Here is an 18,346-nt window from a genome sequence, read left to right as displayed (position 1 = left end):
ATGTTTTGAGTTGTTTTTATAATCCAAATGCAATGACTGAGTGAGTTTTTACTATAACTTGCTATTAACTTATTAGTTGTCATATATATAGATATCATATATATCACACGTAAACATAAACACCTAGTCATGTTTGTGTGTATATATAATCAAAATATATTAGTTTCATTTCAATTTTTCAGTCTGTTAAAATGATATGATACGCATCAAACTAAATAAAATTTGTCATCCTAAAAATATAATATAGATTAATTGATCAAGGATTATTAGTTAGCCATAACTAATTGGAATTGAGATTTGGAATACGGCAGTGTAAGTTCTAAGCAGGTTAAATACTAAGGAGCAGAATTGGAAATCATGTTTTTTGACCAATGAAATGGGTTTCATGTTATCCCGATACTCTAAAATTGTGCCGTATGTACTTTTTCCTATTCTTTCTCTTGGGGTGACTTATTTGTCTGTTGTCTGTCTACCCTCCTATACCTCAAAAATACCACGTTCAGCTACTCAAAAGCAAAAACAAAACCTGGGTATCATTACTGACATCTTTCTCTCTGTCAGTTCAACCCTTCGAGAGGTCGTTTGGACTTCCACCTCCAGTACACACGTCCACTCTGTCCCCCGTTTGCACCCAACCCAGGTCAGCACAATAGTCTGAAAGCCTGATCATTTCCCCCAATTACTGCACCGGCCTTCTAATTAGACCCTCACGTCCATTCTTACGTCTCTCTCCACTTCATTCAGAGAACAGCTATAATGAATATTGAAATATGATAATTCCGTCTTGAGACAGCTGTGCTCGAAAGCCACTGAAGTGGCTTCCCACAGGAATTAAAGTTAAAGGTGACCCTTGATCACGGCTGCGATCACGGCTGCTGTGTCCAGCAAACCCGCCCCTTCCCCCTGCCGGCCTCCTGTTGCAGGGCCGTCCACCTGTCCCCGCAGCACAGGGTCCCAGTCTTTTCAAGTTCACTTACTGTACCAGCTTTTTCTCCAACCTGAGTTATTTCCTCCGCCTGCATGCGTTTCTCTAGGACCAGTTTTACTCAGTTCTCAGGCTTCAGTGTAACTGTCACTTCCCCTGGGTTCCCTCAGGGCCAGTCTAAATTATGTTTTTCCTTCGTTTCCCAAACGGTATCCTCTGCTTTTCTTTCAGGGCACGGAGCACAGTTCCCTGGTGTAGTTAGTGTGCGTCTGTCTGTCTATTGTCTGCTTACTGCCCTGATCCTTGAACGCGGGAGTGTAGGGCCCAGGCCGGCCTTCGAAGGTGTGTTAGAAACGCCGACTGTCGTGGGCCCTGCTCCCGACCCTGGGTGCGCAGAATGGCAAAGACCAACGCCGTGTTCTCATGGGGCTGGCGTTTTAATACAGACAGACAGACAACGACTGAAGGAGGGTATTCCTTTGATCAAAGATGCTCTTGGTTCAGGGCGCTGCACAGAAAGTTAGATTTTATAAAGAAAGAGCACATGGCTGTCTTGGCCCAGCCAGGGACCCGAGGCTCAGATAGCCTCATCTGTCGGTGTTTTTTTAACCTGCCAGGCGACTCCCGAGTGTGACTTTTGCTCCGGCTCTTGGAAACCCTCATCAATGCCATTCTTTGTCTCCCTTTCCATTTGTACTGGCAGCTGAGAAATTTGGCAATTCCTCACAGTGACTAATAGTAATACTTCTTTGCAGATGTAATGCACCATATAAATGGCAAGTCCTGTACAAACACTAAATAATTAGTCTTCATAATAACCCTAGCAAGATATAGTGTAAAACCCTCTGTTTTGTATGGAAATAACCGAGTCATTGGGAATGTATCTATTAAAATCACAGCATAGTGGAAGGATGTGTGTTGTGATTCTGACATTTCTGACTGGAGGTTTTTTGACTCCTAAATAAATATATTTACAAATAACAACTTATAAAACGGTGTTTTACGAATGCTGCATTTTTTCTTTAATACATCTATGTAATTTATAGTTTAGTTCAAAGTGTGTAAAATGCAAACATCTAGTAAGCTACTGACATCTTTAAGTTAGGACATAAGATGTTAGCAGCCTGACTTCCTTTGGCAGGACATTTTTTTATGATCTCCTAGACTTCAAGTCTGCTGAATATTAACTGTATAAATGTTCATCTTTATTAATGTCCATCTTTCTCTGGAATACATTACAGATTTTAACTTAAATCTAGTATGCCAAGCTTCCCTTCCCTTTGTCTTGATGACTTAGTGCCGCTGTAATGAACACTAGGGAGTATCTGGTAGCATTGCTCATCCCTGAAGTGAAATAATGGAACCGTGAAACTGACTGCAGAGAGCCATGCGGGGTCCTAGGAAGTGCCATTGTGTGGTGACGTCTCTGTACAATGGGAACATGCTTTAAGCTGGGACCCAGTCTGGAAGTAACTCTAACCATTAAAAGACCAGGAATGGGTGTATATATTGTTTTGAAAACAAATAAATTGCTATTAATTACTTTTATTCTGGTCATAGCTTCTCCTTCTGTTTGTAGTGTTGTTCACTCATGTTAAGGTTGACTGGTGTTTGACATACATCCATACTTTGTAACTTTTCAGGATGTATGATATATTTTTTAAAATTTATCTTTGTTGTTGAAAGTATTACAGGTGTCCTCTCTTTCTCCCCATTGACGCCCTCTACCCCACCCCTTCCCCCCTCCCCAGGCTTTATTGCACTATTGTCTGTCCATGGGTTATGCTTATAAGCATATAAGCTCTTTGGTTAATCTCTTTCCACCCCCCCACCCCCCTCCTTCCCTCTGAGATCCCTCAGTCTGTTCCATGCTTCTGTGTCTCTGGATCTGTTTTGTTCATCAGTTTATTTTGTTCTTTAGATGCCACATATGAGCGAGATCATGTGATACTTTTCTTTCTCTGACTGGCTTATTTTGTTTATTTTTAAAGAAAAAAATACTGCTCTCTTAGGGTAGGGCATAAGAGGTTTCTGACATTTTCAAAGCTCTAGTAATTAAGAAAATAAGTGCTTCTACCAGCGTATTTTCTTCCAAGATCTTAACCGCAGCATAATTTAATGTTTAAAAATAAAGTTGCATGCTATAAAAAACATAAGTAGAAGATGACATAATTATTAAAAAACATTCATAGATATATTATGCCAGATTTTAAAAAGTGAACATGTATTTTTAAGAAGCAGTCATGACGAAATCCTAACTTTATACAGAATTGATGTTTGCATGCATTATTTTAAAAATCAATTCCTTAGCTTTAGAAAATGATTGTATAAGAGGATAATGCTTGACAAAATATTATTTTACATGTCATTTTAGTTTTTCTCTTCAACAAGTTAAGGTATATTCCTGTGCAATCTCCCTGTTTGTTGAAATGTTTTTAAAAGTTTGGAATTATTATTTTATTTTAAGAAATGGTAAAGAATATTGAACATATTTGTTGTTGTTGTTAATTCTTACCTGAGGATATTTTTTCCATTGATTTTTTTTTTAGAGAGTGGAAGGGAGGGAGAGAGACAGAGAGAGAAACATGGATGTGAGAGAGACACACCGATTGGTTACCTCCTGCCCTCGCCCGGACCTGGGCCAGGAATCAAGTCTGCAGCAGAGGCATGTGCCCTTGACTGGGAATCCATCCTGAGACCCTTCAGGCCAAGGGCCAGCGCTCTAACCACTGAGCAAACTGGCCAGGGCTTTTGAACACATTTGTACCCAAGATAACACTTTGCTCTTCTGGATAATGCTGTAAGTTTACAAAATAGGAATATAAATAGCCACAAAAGCCTTTATGATACACTTTTTATCTTCCCTCCAAAACATACATCTTAATACAAAATAACCTGCAATGAAACCCCATCGTATTGCCTTTTCATGATAGAGTAAGGATTGTTGTTTCTTGACAGACATGAGCATTTATATAAACTTCACTGCAAGAAAAATAGCAAAGTCGGAGCTTGATAGCCAGGCACAAAGTATGTGCTCAAGACAGATGTATTAAATGAAAGAATAGTAATTGTTTTGAAATTAGATAACATTTATGTCAGCATGTAAGTGGGCCTTAAATGTCATAGAAGTAATATATTCTCTACTTAAAACTAATGATAAAGTTTGTGATTAATAAGCTTGAAAGCCATTAAAGTGGCCCATTGTAATAAAGTTAAGCCGTTACTGAGCATCTCTAAAGTGTCTTTGTCTTTGGGAATATACTTCCTCATTTACTTTTTTCCTCTAATATACCTTATTTTTAAAGGATCTCATTGATTTTTTTCTTTCTTTCCCCAGTTGGCAGTTTACAACTATTTGCTGCAAGGTTTCACTGACAAAGTAATCTTTTAGTAGAAAAAAAAAAATCCAGTACTGCGTATTATCTTCTGTTTTCCCCAAGATAATTGCTTCTAATTAAAATGCCCATATTTAATTAAAACACTTACTATTGCACAACTTTTTTAGTCATTTTGTTGCTGAAATAAAGCAGAATCATTGAGAAGTATGAGCATGACATACGTGATCAGAATGATGAGCTGTGATTCCTAACGTGCCCATGGAAGGTGGAGTGGCCTCTTCCGCACATGGACGGGTCTGAGGAGGACCCAGAATGCAGCCCACACTGAGAGAGAGGCAGGTCACCTTCAGGAGGGAAATTTCTCACTGCACTTATTTTCCAGTGGAGAGGCCGAACTATTGATTATATCATGTATTTAGAACTGTGAACATTGTCTTGTTAAGATCAGGTAGGTGGCTACGTTTGTAGAGAAGAGTCCTTGGTGGACTGGAGATCTGTGTTCTGGCTCTGCTGATAAATATTTACAAATTTCTCATCCGTAAAATGAAACGAATAAGTTCACTTTACCATAACCTGCTCTATGGACCAGATGAGTAGACTCTTGGCATGGTTCTGTACAGGGTAGATGTACAATAAACATTGGCCATTGCTAACATTGTTTTCTTATTGTTAACATTACTATCATTATTACTTATGCAGGGTGCTCCTTTCTCCTCCGAAGAGCCCGAGATTATTAATTTCCAAAAGAAAAAGTTTGTATCACACATCCCTCAGGTCCCTGACTGCATTGAGATTCTGTGGTTCATGAACTTGTAGTTCACAGATGTTCACCACATGATTAGGGAACAAAATTAATTTTAGGAACACTTGAGCCTGACCAATGTTGGGTAGTCAGGAGACTGCGGTGCACTGAGGTCCAGCCGCAGAAGATCAAGCCTTCTGTAATAATGGAGTGGATTTGTCGGAAATACAGTGGATTAGATAGGAGAATTGCTTTTTATGGTAAAATAGTGATATTTCGTTTGTTAGTTTGTTTTTTAAAGAGCGCTGCATTAGAAATCAGGATATCTATGTTTTCTTTTGGTCTCTTCCTGACAAATAACACAAGCTAGTGTCGTTTCCTGTGACTCAGTTGCCTCTATTTCATGGGATGGATTAGATGTTGTCAAAGACCTCTACCTGTTTAATAACTTTACGTTTCATTCAGTCCTAACATTTTCCATAGTGCTTTTAAAGAGTGTTACAGTTATAAAAGTCTGCATTATACTTGAAACAACCTGTCTTTAACACTTCACTTTTTTTTTCCACTTTGCTTCCTGTCTTCTCAACATTACCCAAACAGATCTCAAAGTTGTCACTGAATTTTAGAATCCTTTTTGGAAAACATCTTTACTTATTCTGAGAATTGCATTAAAATTGATATTTAGCTTTTCAAAATGACAAATAATTGTGTTTTGTTTTAAAGGATAAATTTTAGTTAACCCCTGTTTTATTTATTTTTTATTATTTTTTAATGCTCACCCGAGGATATATTTTTATTGATTAGAGAGAGAGAAAAAGAGAGAGACAGACAGACAGACAGACATTTCCGTACGGAGGATCGAACCTCAACCTGTGTATGTGCCCTGACTGGGAATGGAAGATGCAACCTTTTTATGTACAGGGTGATGCTCCCACCAACTGAGCCACACCGGCCAGGGCAGTTAACCACTTTTTTAGACAAGAGCTTCCGGGAGATTGAAGATTCATTGAAGCTTATTATGCTTCTTCTAATTTAATGGAATAAAAAAAAAAAAAGGAAACAGTTGAGCCAAAGTACATGTACAAACCTGAACATATGAAACAAATACATAAATATGGAAGAAATATTAGAATGAACTCTGATTTATCACCATTTTAGGTGATATCCGCCTGGCTACATTATACATTTTATTTGCTCTTTTTCAAATTATATTAAATTCTTTTTTCAGAAGTGAGTTCCAAATTTTAGAATTTCATCCTATTCATACCATTTCATAATAGCATAATAGACACTTTGATTAATACAGATGTTATAAAAGAAAAGGAGAGGCTTTTTCCAGAAAAGGTCGTATTTGAGAATACTTACGGGTATCATTGGCTTTTCTGCCAAGCTGCTGCCAATCATCTGAATTCAATTTTTAATTACCTAAATACACACATGAATTGAGAAAATTGGATAATTTAACTAAAAGTTCATATCATTTTATAATGTGACACATACTATTTTCCCCCAAAAGGAAATGTTCAGGACAAGTTTAAGGAAGAAAGGTTGCTTTTATAGAAGAGAGAAAAAAAAATCTGAAATTCATAACTGTATGCAGGGTTGCCTTTAGCCATAGGCAATGCGAGAGTTTTATGCTTTACAGCTGCAAAAATAATTACATGAACGATATCTAAGCAACAATCTTTAATGGATTACATTTTGTTAGCTTTTCATTATATACTGACAAACTCAAAAAACATAGTAAATCGAAAAGAAATTTTGATTTATCTGACTTAGACCTTTGATATTTTTGAAGGACATTTTCTTATTCATTGGTTTATTTGAGATAGGATCTCAATTTGTAAATAAGACATAGTATTACCGTTGGTTTTCAGCTTACCGGGTAGAAAAATTGTGCAAATTATTTATTTTTACTTGAACAGTATTTTACTTTTGCGTCTTCAAAGGGCGTTAAAATTTTTTAGAGGTGTTATGACGGGTTAGTAACGTGACCAGCAAAGGCACAGGCTGTTTGTTGAAGTCAGTCCATTTGCTTTTTCTATAAACCTTACATTTTCATTTGTGGTACATTTTTAACACTTAATCGTAATATAAATTTATGAACAGTGAAAGTCTTCCTACTCTGTTTTTTTATTTTTATTTTTTATTACGTGGTAACGGCAGTTCAGCAAGGTTTACCTTTGTGCGTATGTATCTATTAATAAATAACGTCGAGCGCTGAAGCTGGAATTCCCAGTGTGGCGCGGTCGTGTTTCTCTGGAGGGGCATTTTCCGAATGTCCGCATGGTCACAGTGTCCCGGGTTTTCTCACTCTGCACATTAAAGGTGCTGCTGTGTGCGCGGGTGGTAAGGCCTCCTCGGCTGTATGCATGCGCTTCGTTGGCACAGAAGATAGAAAAAGAGAATTTTCCAGGAGGAAAATATGCAATTTTGTAAACCTCTAAGCTTCTTCAAGGTTTGAATACCAACATATATGTGACTTTTGAAATAGCACGTTTTGGCATAAGTTTTTCACAGTCTTGTACTTTGCTCGTGAAAGTATTTTAAAGTGCCATTGGGTGGGAAGACATCCATTCCAGGGCAAAACTGTAGTATCAGATATTCAGTTTAATAGGTTTTAAAATATAACATTTATCACTTCAGATCTATGCATTGAACATACCAAGAAACTCTTCAAGTACCCCCTCAAATTAGATGACGAGACTTGTTCGCGCTGTATTGTACCCTGGGGGTAGTGGAGTGGGAGAAAGACGCTAAGGCGTTTAGACTTTGCATTAAGTGGGCGTCTCCAGGCCGGCTTTGCAACGAGGGGGAGGCTGTGTTCAGGATCACTGCCTAGGAAACGAGAGTGATGCTGGAGGACCAGCTGATGCCAAACAATTCGTGATTTCTTTTACTTTTTCTACTTTATTCTTTTTATTTCATTTTTTTAACCCTCGCCCAAGGTATGTTTAGAGAGAGGAAGGGGGAGAGAGAGAGAGAGAGAGAAACATCGATCAGTTGCTGCCTCCTTCACACACCCTGACCAGGGATCGCGCCCCAAACCGAGGCACGCGCCCTGGCTGGGTATGGAGCCCACAGCCTTCTTGGTGCCCGGGATGACGCTCCCACCAACTGAGCCACCGGCCGGGGCATAATTTTTTGATGTTAAAAAGATACAGAGGACAATTTTCTTGTGTGAACTATTTTCGAAATACATATTTGGTTTATTTTTCACATTTTATTCTGACAGATACTAAGTGAATAATACTGCTTGTTTTATAGTAAGTTAATATTACATTAGTAGTCCAGTGGAAATTACAGTAATAATTGTTTGCTCCTCTAAAATATAGGGTTAATAATATAAATGGGGTTAATAATATCTCTCACCCTGAACAGGTTTAAGAATTAAATGAAAACATACTTACCCCCCCCATAAAAACCAAAACTCAAAACTAAAAAATACAGAACATACAAAGGTACATTGTTGGTAGCAGTGTAGTTGTCATCATCGGTGCCTCCTAACACTCACCCTCACTCAGCGATAATGAAAAAAAAAAATAGTGTCTTCAGCATGCTCACTTTGCAAATATGTCCAAAATTGTTATAATGAGCATATTTAAATGATAATGATATGTTCTTCTGCACTAATTGGAAATATCTTTAAAATATCTGAATTAAATGAGTGGAAGTATATTAATTTTTGCTTTTAATATTTTGGTTTGTATGTGTATGTAATTCATTTAATAATAGAAAGCGTCAGCCCAGTGTGTTATGTAAGTGAAAGAAGGATTCGCTTATATTTGTTAGCACATGGATGAGAAAATGTAGGGAGGAGATGTAAGGTAAAGATAAGCCGAACCCTAACTGGAGGGCACTGAGCAGCCAAGTTCACGTTCCCACCGGCCGTGGAGCCCGTCAAGTGATCCCTGCGGTGCTCGCATGAGCTCGGAGGTCTGTGGACTAGCACAGGCCTGTAAGTAGCTGTAGACGCTCCAAGGTGCAGGAGAGAGCTCCCTGCAGTGGTTTATTAGAATAAAGGTCCCTTTTGTTGAATTGCGGTGGGAAGGACCGTTTATGTACCATTGACTATAACGGGTTCATCTTGCTCCTGCAGTACTTCGGGATGACTTCAGACAAAATCCTTCCGACGTCATGGTGGCCGTGGGGGAGCCCGCCGTGATGGAGTGCCAGCCGCCACGAGGCCACCCCGAGCCCACCATTTCCTGGAAGAAGGACGGCTCTCCCCTGGACGACAGGGACGAAAGAATCACCGTGAGTACCGAGCTCGGCAGGGGACCGCTTGCAGGCCCCCCCTAAACAGCTTCACCAAAGGAAGCGAGAAAAGCCAAGTTGCTGGTCTCTGTTAAAGGGTTGCATTATCTCCCATTTTTTAAACTTTTCTTTTCAAATAAATATATTTTAATTCTCCCTGTATTAACGTGAAAATAAGTGAGGAAAATGCATGTCGATTAGTTTGAAGATTAGTAAAACTATAATTTCTGTGTTATGTCTAAAAGTTAACACTTTTATGTATCACTTAATTTTTATCATAACTCAGGGCATATCACATTCCCATGGGTTATAGTAAAAATTATTCTTAAAGAACCAGCCATTGAGTATGTTTCCAGTAGGTCCCCTGAAAGTCACCTCAGGATTTTGTCTGTTTCTGCTTTTTAAATTGCTTTTCTGTTCTATAGAATAGCTCAGTACTGTTTCTCGAAAATAAAATCTCATCTGAATGATGGTTGATGATGGATTTACTCATTCCAAAATAAAATTGTGTGACTAGATTATTAGATTTCAGAATTCTGTTGTGATACAAGCCGAGTAGTAGCTGCAGTAAGGAATGATGCATTTCTTCTCGCATCACTGATTCTCTGGCTCTCTCCTTTTTCTTTGCGTTTCTGTATCATGAAAGGTGTTTACTAAGCCACCTAAACAACCAGCTCCTGTTGATTCTATGATTGATCCCCTTTACCATTTTCTTTATTCTGCTCACACTCTCTGTCCATTGTGAATTTACTGGCCAGGTTACCCAGGAGAATGTCCGTGTTAAACTTGTAGAAGAACGGTTATAACACAGGCCACACATTCCTAATAAATGCATGCAGTATATATGAACAACCGCTTAGCAGGTTAGCATAATTAAAGAGTTGTAAAATAGAGAAGGTTGTGGTAGACAAAGTTTTAGGGACCTTGAAAGAAAACCAAGCATTTTTCCTGGACTGATGTGAATAAAAATGAGGATCTCAAAGGATTTTTGTGATTTGAGGAATTGCGGTAAGAGTAACCGAGCTCTGCTTTTAAGCATTCTTTTATAGCTCGACAAAGTGAACCGTATGTGGAAACCTTGGTTTTGGGAAATGGAGTCAAGAGCACAGGGGAATGAAGAGTAAAGGAACAAATGCCTCTTTTATTACTGTTAACAGATTCCTTTTAGATTTATGCACAACTAAGATAATCCTTTCTCTTAAAAGCCTATTTAAAGCCATTTAATGATCATTCTCTATAACTCCCATTTCCCTGACCTAATGATTCACACACACGAAAGCCATCATTAGCCTCCTCCCTCATGTCTTTCCTGATGACCTATTTGTGTTTAATACAAATTAATGATAAAATGTTTCAGCATTAGAGACATAGCATTAGACAGCTACCAGTGAGTGCCCTTCTGGAGTTTATATTCTGTGACTGAGTATACAGATAAACCAAAGTGCCTGATATAATACGTAGTAAATTAGACTATAGAAAGTGCTAGAAACAATAAAGTAGTGTAGGGTAGACAGGTGACTGGGGATTGGAAAGAATCTCAGTTTTGAATAGAATGGCTAGAGAGTGTTTCACATAAAGACTTGGAAAAAATGAAGGGTGGGAACTTTCCAGGTACCTGGAACAGTGTTCTAAGTGGAACAGACTGTAGGTTTAAAGACCTATGGGAGGGCATACCCAACAGATTCAAAAAGGAGCAAAACGGTGTGTGTGGGTTGAGTAGAATGAGTGAAGTTGAGATTTGGAGGAGATGGCATCAGGCTTAACAACCAACCAGACTGGGTAGGACCTTATAAGCCTTGCAAATAGTTTGGCTTTTCTGCTGAGTGATGTGTGAAACATCTGAGGTTTCTCAGCAGAATCCACAGAAGGGTGATAATAGCAGAAGCAGAGAGACCAGTTGGGAGCATTTTTCAGCAATCTTGGCAAAAGGGAAATGGTGGTTTGGACCAGTCTGCTAGGAGGGGAGGGAGGAGCAGTGGGGAGCATCTGGATCTGCTGGGCAGCAATAGCTGTCAGAATCTGCTAACAGCTTGGACGTGGCTTGTTAGAAAAGAGCAGTCAAGGGTTACCTTAATGCATTGGTCTGAGCAGCGGGAAATTAGAGTTGCCGTTAACTGAGATGTCATTAATTGTAGAAAAAGAAGATTTGGGGCGGAAGATATCAAGAGCTCAGTTTTAGACACTATAATTTTGAAATCCGTATTAGATATCTACGAATGTCAAGTAAGCAGTGGAAACATGAGTCAGAAATTCAGAGTTGAGGTTGAGGCTGGAGAAGAAATTGAGTTGTGGTAGACATAACAAGTACTTATTACTGCGCAGTCCTCCCCTCCTTCTGGGCAGATGAAAGACTCTGCTTCCCAGCTTCCTCGCTGTGGGGCAGACCAATTTGACTAGTTCAGCTTCATGGGCTGTGAGTGGAAATTAAAGATATTAAATACTACTGAGGGAGCCTCCAGCATGCTCTTCTCCATGTGGCCTCCAAGGAGCCCACATGTTCCAGGTAGTGAGGCTACAGCAGGGAGGCCACCCAAGAGCCTGGGCCCCAGAGTCCTGTGTTGCGAAGCTTTCCACCCACATCTGGCTCCCCATGATGGGCATGTAGAGTGAATGAGAAATGAATCTTGGTTGTATTAAGTCACAGAGAATTTCTTACCACAGACTAATGTAGCCTGTTTTGAGGAATATGGGAATCATCAGCATGTACGTATTATTTAAAAACAGGAAAATGAAATTCACCAGAAAGCTTTTGGCTTGGGCGTGTGTGTTTTATTTTGTATCTGTGCATTTTTGTGACGTTAAGGGTTGAAAACCGCTCTAATAAATTTTATTTTTAAAATAGTTCTTGGAACATCCCGTTGTGTTGTATATTGAATTTGAAAAAATGTTGTGGTTTATGCAATAATATTTAATTTATTATAGGATCTTCATTTACCCTTTGCTGTCTCGAGAGTGCTATTCTGTCAATATCGAGTACCAGTTCCCCCACGTATTAGTAGTTTAGAGTCAATATAATAAGAACCACCACCAGACAGCAATAAAACAATTTAAAGTTGCAATAACATGTGACTATGAAATGAGGCCAAGATGTTAATGTATAAATAATTTTAAAATCATTTAAAGGCTGCCAAAATGATGATTCATGGTAGTGTTCCATATGCTAGGAAGTTGTAACATCTGAAACTTTTACTATTTCTAAGACCATCTGTGTGTTTTGTGTAAATTATGACTGTTAAACTGATAAAACACTAGAGGTAAAATGCACATTTATATATGCAGGGAAATGAATAGATTAAAAATCAGCAGTTTCGGTTTAAAATTACAATTTTTATTTAGATCGTAATTGTTTTTGTTTTATTTTCTTCCTTTAGGCAAAACTGAAATTAAGTAATCAAAACAGAAACTTAAAACAGAAACAGAATGACCAATGTTATTTCCTTCCCCCCCCCCCAATTGAAAAGAAATTCTTAAGAGATGTTGGCTATTAGATATTTTATGTGAGCTTTGTTTTCACATGATTGTTTTCATTTCTGTTGTTCACATACTTTGCCAAATGTGTTGAGTACAGAAGAAACAGGAGATTAAAGTCCATAATATCCTTATGAAAGGCAACTGAAGATTGCACGGTTATTGCTACAGTTCTGGTTATAGGAATTTCTAGAGTTCTTTAATGTGGTGACTTTCTTTGTTGAAAATTTAAAGTACGTCTCTCCCAGCTGTGAGAACAAAGACACGCCCTACAGAAAAGGGGAAATATGTAATTGAATTGTAGCTGCACCTGTATTTTTTGATGTTAAGTCATTTCTTTTTTATATTGACCTGGATTCTGAGCCAAATTTTAGATCTATGATGATTGTAAACCAGGGATATATAAATAGCATTTTCTTATTTTTCTACCTGGAGAAGAATCTCTTAGAACTCTGTTGGCATGTATTTCTGAGAATAATTTGAAGGAGGCCTTAGATGATGTTTGTCTTTTTTCTAAACATAAGTATTTATATTTAGAGTGAGAAATAGAAGTAGTTTGTTTAACTGGCAGGCTGGATTAAATAGATTTACTTCAGATGTCAGAGACTTAGTCATATCCATTATTATTAATAAATGGAAATTTCTCATAGAGATGAACCAGAGGACCAAAGACTTCTTTTCGTCATAGAACAACATTTAGATATACCTTATAAAAAGTGATGTACTGTTTTCATTTTGGAACTATTGTACCAACTTTCAAGATTATCTTGTAAGGTTGTCACACTGAGACTGTGAAGAGTGAGAAGAAAAGTAATACCAAATATTGAAAAAAAAAGTTCATGTTACAAAAACCCCAAAACCTAACGTTGCCCTTGAATTAAAGAGAAAGGTAAATACAGTTGAAAGTAGACATCACAAATACTTTTCTAGACTGTAAAAGGTCTTAATTATGTAAAAGATGAAAAATTACAGGATTATGTTGAATAAAAGCCGACAAGTAGACTCAAAAAGGCCCAAGAAAAATTTAGTATGGTCTTTGGAAAGAGAGAAACATCAATGCAAAAGAGAAATGTTGATCAGCTGCCTCCTGCACACCCCCTACTGGGGATGGAGCCTGCAACCCAGGCATGTGCCCTGACGGGGAATCGAGCCAGCAACCTCTCTGTGCATGGATGACACCCAACCAACTGAGTCACACTGGCCAGGGTGACATTCATCTTTTCATGTTTGAAATTCTTAGCTTTCAAGCTAAGATTTAGAGGTTAATAATACATGCTTTTCCCATCCTCTACGTGTGTGGCTTTGTGACATAAAGGATTTTGAATGACTTGTGCTATTCCTTGAGATAAGCTGTGCCTTGAATTTTTTATTGGTTTTCCTGCCTGTCCTCAATGGAGCATGCTACAAATATTCTCTCTGTCTTATAGATTTTGTTTTTGGTTTGCTTAATTGAAAAGAGTAACTTGGATGATGGGGAAATACTTTTATTATAAGTTATTTATTTCCCTCAAAACCATAGTCCAAACAGAAATCATGTCATTGTCGATGTCACCTACTTACCACATAACTGTGTTAAGACTTAATTTATTCTTCTTTGAAAAATAAGGAAAAAACTTACAGTATTAACATGCTTTCACATAACGAAAAAGCTTATTTAGTAGCCTCTTCTTTAGGTTTTTACTTACATGGGAGGTCCAACCATCCTTGTTTGCTGGGAACTGTCTGGGTATTAGCACTGAAAATCCTTAGTCCTGGGAAAAAACCTTAATTCTGGGAAAACTGGGACAGTTGGTCACTCTAAGCCTGGATGGCTTGAAGGAATTGATTTATATGTGAATGAGAAATCACATTCATACAAGGTAAGTAAAAAGTAGTTGAAGTAAATAGAAGAGCTTAAAGAATACAATTTCTGTCATAAGCAAGTTAAGGATTAGAAAAGTATTACTGAAGTTAGGAGAAAAAATTCAGTTATACAAAAAATAATAATTTAACACTTCCCAGTCTCAGGCTAAAGAGGCACAATTGTTAAAATGCAACATGTCATCAGTTCTTTTTCCAGTACTTTTCTGTTTCCTGCGTGTCTTTATAGGTATCTTTGCTTTCCCTTGTTGGTGTGATATTTTGGTAAATAGCGGCTGATTCACATCCCATCCAGATCCCCAGCGTCCTCTGGATCCTTTGCAGATTTGGCATCGAGCCCTCTCCTTGCCAATTGCTGCCTTTCCCCGGATTCCCACGTGGCTCCTCCTTTCGCCATCTGCTCCTCCCTCCCTTGGAGCTGTGCTTCCCTCTGGTCCTCCACTTTCTTTCATTGTTCACTGTCTGTGCTTCCTTTCCCTCTCTCCTCCCCTAGAGGAAATCAGCATACTCAGTGCAGCTGACATCATAGAGCCCCTTTTCCCTGGGAAGTTAAATTTGTGTTCTTGCAAGTTAAATACGTATGTAGTTCTGTTGTGTGAAGGTCAAAGGAAGCCCATGTAGTGAACCAGAATTTTTTTTCTGTCCATTTTATATGAAGAGTTACACTATATGTTTTATCTTTTGAAAGAAATAAATATGTCAGCCATGATTTAAATTTAAGTTAAATCAATATAAATCTATTATATGAATCATAGGACTGAAGAATTGAGTTAAAAAGTAAATTTATGGCCTATCCTCCTTTATTTTCAAATTTGAATACAGTGGGTTAATAGAATAAAATATAATCTTAGGCATTATAGCACCACATTATAACTTCAGGTTTAAATACTTATTAAACCCATGATCTCATTGACATTTTGATCTCTATAAATTCCATTACTTCCATTTGTGAAGGAATTGTCTGATAATATCTATATTGGTTCATGGTTTCATTGTGGGAATCCAGTGAAAAATATATGTTAACTGTCATTGTAAATGGAGACACACTCTATATTCATGGGTGTTCTGGTTATTATTGTTGTTTGTATACCTGTCTGAACTCTGGATATGTTTAGTCATCAAAGCCTTAATGGAAAAGAAAAATCAGAAACTGCTTGTGTCATAACAATTTCACTTTTCCAAATAAACAAGAAGACCATATAAATGTGTATGAAAAGAGATCCAGCATTTATGTATCTTATAAAGCTCTATCTATAGCTGATAAACAACTGTGAGAAAATTTCCACTTGTTCAGAATTGCTATGAGTATTTAGTGTTGGTGAGTATGATGAGTAAATCAAGGATTTAGATTAATACTAATATTAAGAAGCTAATTTGAGTCTTATGTACACCTTTACTGTGAAATGCAATAGTCAACTGGAATTCTACGAGAGAATGAAGCCCCAGTGCCCTAAGGCAGCCACTGTGTGTAGTAAATGGACTTTTCTAGTAATGTACAATTTTTATCGTCATGGAGAAATGCTGTGATTTGGATGAGGTATGTTGGTTGAGAAAAGTTGGTTCATCTTCCTAAGAAAACATCCTGAAACTTTCCAAAAACTTGTAATTCTATTTAAATAGTTACACATACAGTCATCACGTTTGGACACTGAAACTAGAAAAGAGAAAGCCAAACATTTCAGGCTTCCTTGTGAAATCCAAATACTCTTTTGAAAGGATTGCAATAAACTTAAAGCATTCTCCATTCTAGCACAGACATTAGTATAGGTGACAATATTATAAACATAACTCCAGTGAGTATTTGGGTGTTTCTCTAGCTTTCCATTATTTGAGTTACATGTGCATTTAAAAACTTGGATGCCAAGAGTTTGAATTACCAAATTATTAAAGTCTTTGCATATGCTGTTCCCTCTGCGTGGAATGTTCTGAGCCCTCTACCCCCTTTGTTTGACACTTATTTTTCAGGTTCCGACTTCAAGGCAACTTCTTCAGAGGAGCCTCCTGCAAAGCCCCACTGTGCACACCCACACTAGATTCATCTTCCTGTTATTTGTGCCTTTGCCTTTCACTACGTATTTTTCTTTTTATCTGTGGCAGCTCATTATTTATATATCACACATCTTCAATACATAAGACCCATAAAGGCCAACTGTTGTCCCTGTGTCTGTCTTATAGTAAGAGTTCAATACATGTTTCTTTAAACAATGTTAAATGCATGAAATATAAATCAGAATAATGTCTTCTGATATACCCAGAACTGTAAAGTTGCTGCTCTGAGCATACATGACATTATTTTCATATGCACTTACATATTCATTTTCTCGCTCACCTATAAAATTGAAAGGTAGTATCATCCACATCATTTCCCCCGTAAAGCATGGTTTTTCATTGGCTTAACAATAAGAGAAGGCAGCTATAGCATACAGGTTAATTATATGAGTAAATATATTCCTGTATGTGTGACTTACAGGTACAGGCTCTTAGAGAATAAGCTGACTTGAGAGAGGGTGAATACACAAGCCTCTTCATTTTTAAGAAGAAAAGGAAAGTCAGGAGAGTTAATTTGCCCTGAGTGACTTAATGGATCTGTGCTATGAGTCAGGAGTAAGACCAGACCTCTCAACACCGTTCTTCTTCTGTTCTAATTCTTCCCATGACAAACTAGAACTGATCAACCCTTCTAATACAACACTTAGATTTGATTAAGATATATCTTAGCAAAAAAATCCACAGGTAAAGTGTTTTACTGGTTTCAATTCATACGATTTTGCTTTGTATCCTAAATTCAATAATTCTTATCGTGGTACTAGTGTAAAAAGTAGTAGTTTCAATCTGTAGGGTTTAACAGCTTCACCTGTTTATGTATCCCTTGGGTACAGACGTGACCTTCTGTCAGTTTGATTAATAATTGTGCATAATTTTGTTTTATCAAGTTTGTTTTAAAGAGCATATCTAAGTCAATCTCAAGTAATTGTCTATCTTAGGTTGCCTCAGAATTTCATTCAAAAATAAAAAGTTACAGCAATTTAAGTAGTAAGTTAAACTTAACTTATGGTCATCTGGAGAAAGTCTCTTATGTCTGAAACTCCATTGAGAAACTACACTAACAACTAGACCTTGGTCAAGTCCTTTAATTTTTGAAAATATCAAGATAATAATCTTTCCTGACTGTTTATGAGGATTATTATGAGAATCAAACCAGAGCAGTGAGAGTATTTGAAGGCTATCAATGACGGCCTCATTGTAAGGTGTTATTTTAAGGATTCCTATCTTGATTTCTAGTTAATGTTTATTCTACACTGATAGTAATAATTTGGAGAAGTGAGAGACCGGAGATTTGTAACTTCAGAATTAAAGAGACCCTTTTGAATTAGATATATTATGGACAAGACAGACAAACAAAAAACAAAAACCCAGAAAAACCAACACTGATAAAACTGTGATACATCCTGTTTTGATCAACTTTTAAGTGTACATCAGATATATGAGTCTCCTTCTGTGTGATATATGCCTTTATGGGGCTTTATAATTTATAGTCTGCATGCCCATTTTTGCCTGGATTCCTTTATACACCTAGTTGCAATTCCTAGTAAAGTCCTTATAACTCCATGTACACTGACTCAGGCACTGCAGAGAGGGTGCAAGAATGTTTGGATGCAGAAATGAAGTAGTAGAGGCTAAATATTTTCTAGTTCAACAAATGACCTTTGGTGACTTCAGGAAACAATACACTAACAATTTTTCAAGTTTCCTCTA

At 37.5% G+C, this 18,346-nt stretch overlaps 1 protein-coding gene across 1 annotated transcript in view; it reads left to right on the top strand.

Annotated features, from left to right (window-relative positions):
- Positions 1-18,346, top strand: part of ROBO1 (roundabout guidance receptor 1) — a 370,388-nt gene that overhangs the window by 231,387 nt on the left and 120,655 nt on the right. The window contains exon 3 of the mRNA XM_087818101.1: positions 9,105-9,262. Coding sequence (XP_087674227.1) covers positions 9,105-9,262 — 158 coding nt within the window. The remainder of the gene's footprint in view (positions 1-9,104; positions 9,263-18,346) is intronic.

The sequence above is a fragment of the Miniopterus natalensis genome, chromosome 6 (assembly GCF_054644295.1).
Source record: "Miniopterus natalensis isolate mMinNat1 chromosome 6, mMinNat1.hap1, whole genome shotgun sequence".
NCBI lineage: Eukaryota > Metazoa > Chordata > Mammalia > Chiroptera > Miniopteridae > Miniopterus > Miniopterus natalensis.
The sequence above is the reverse complement of the archived record's forward strand: the minus strand, read 5'-3'. Positions and strand labels throughout refer to the sequence as shown.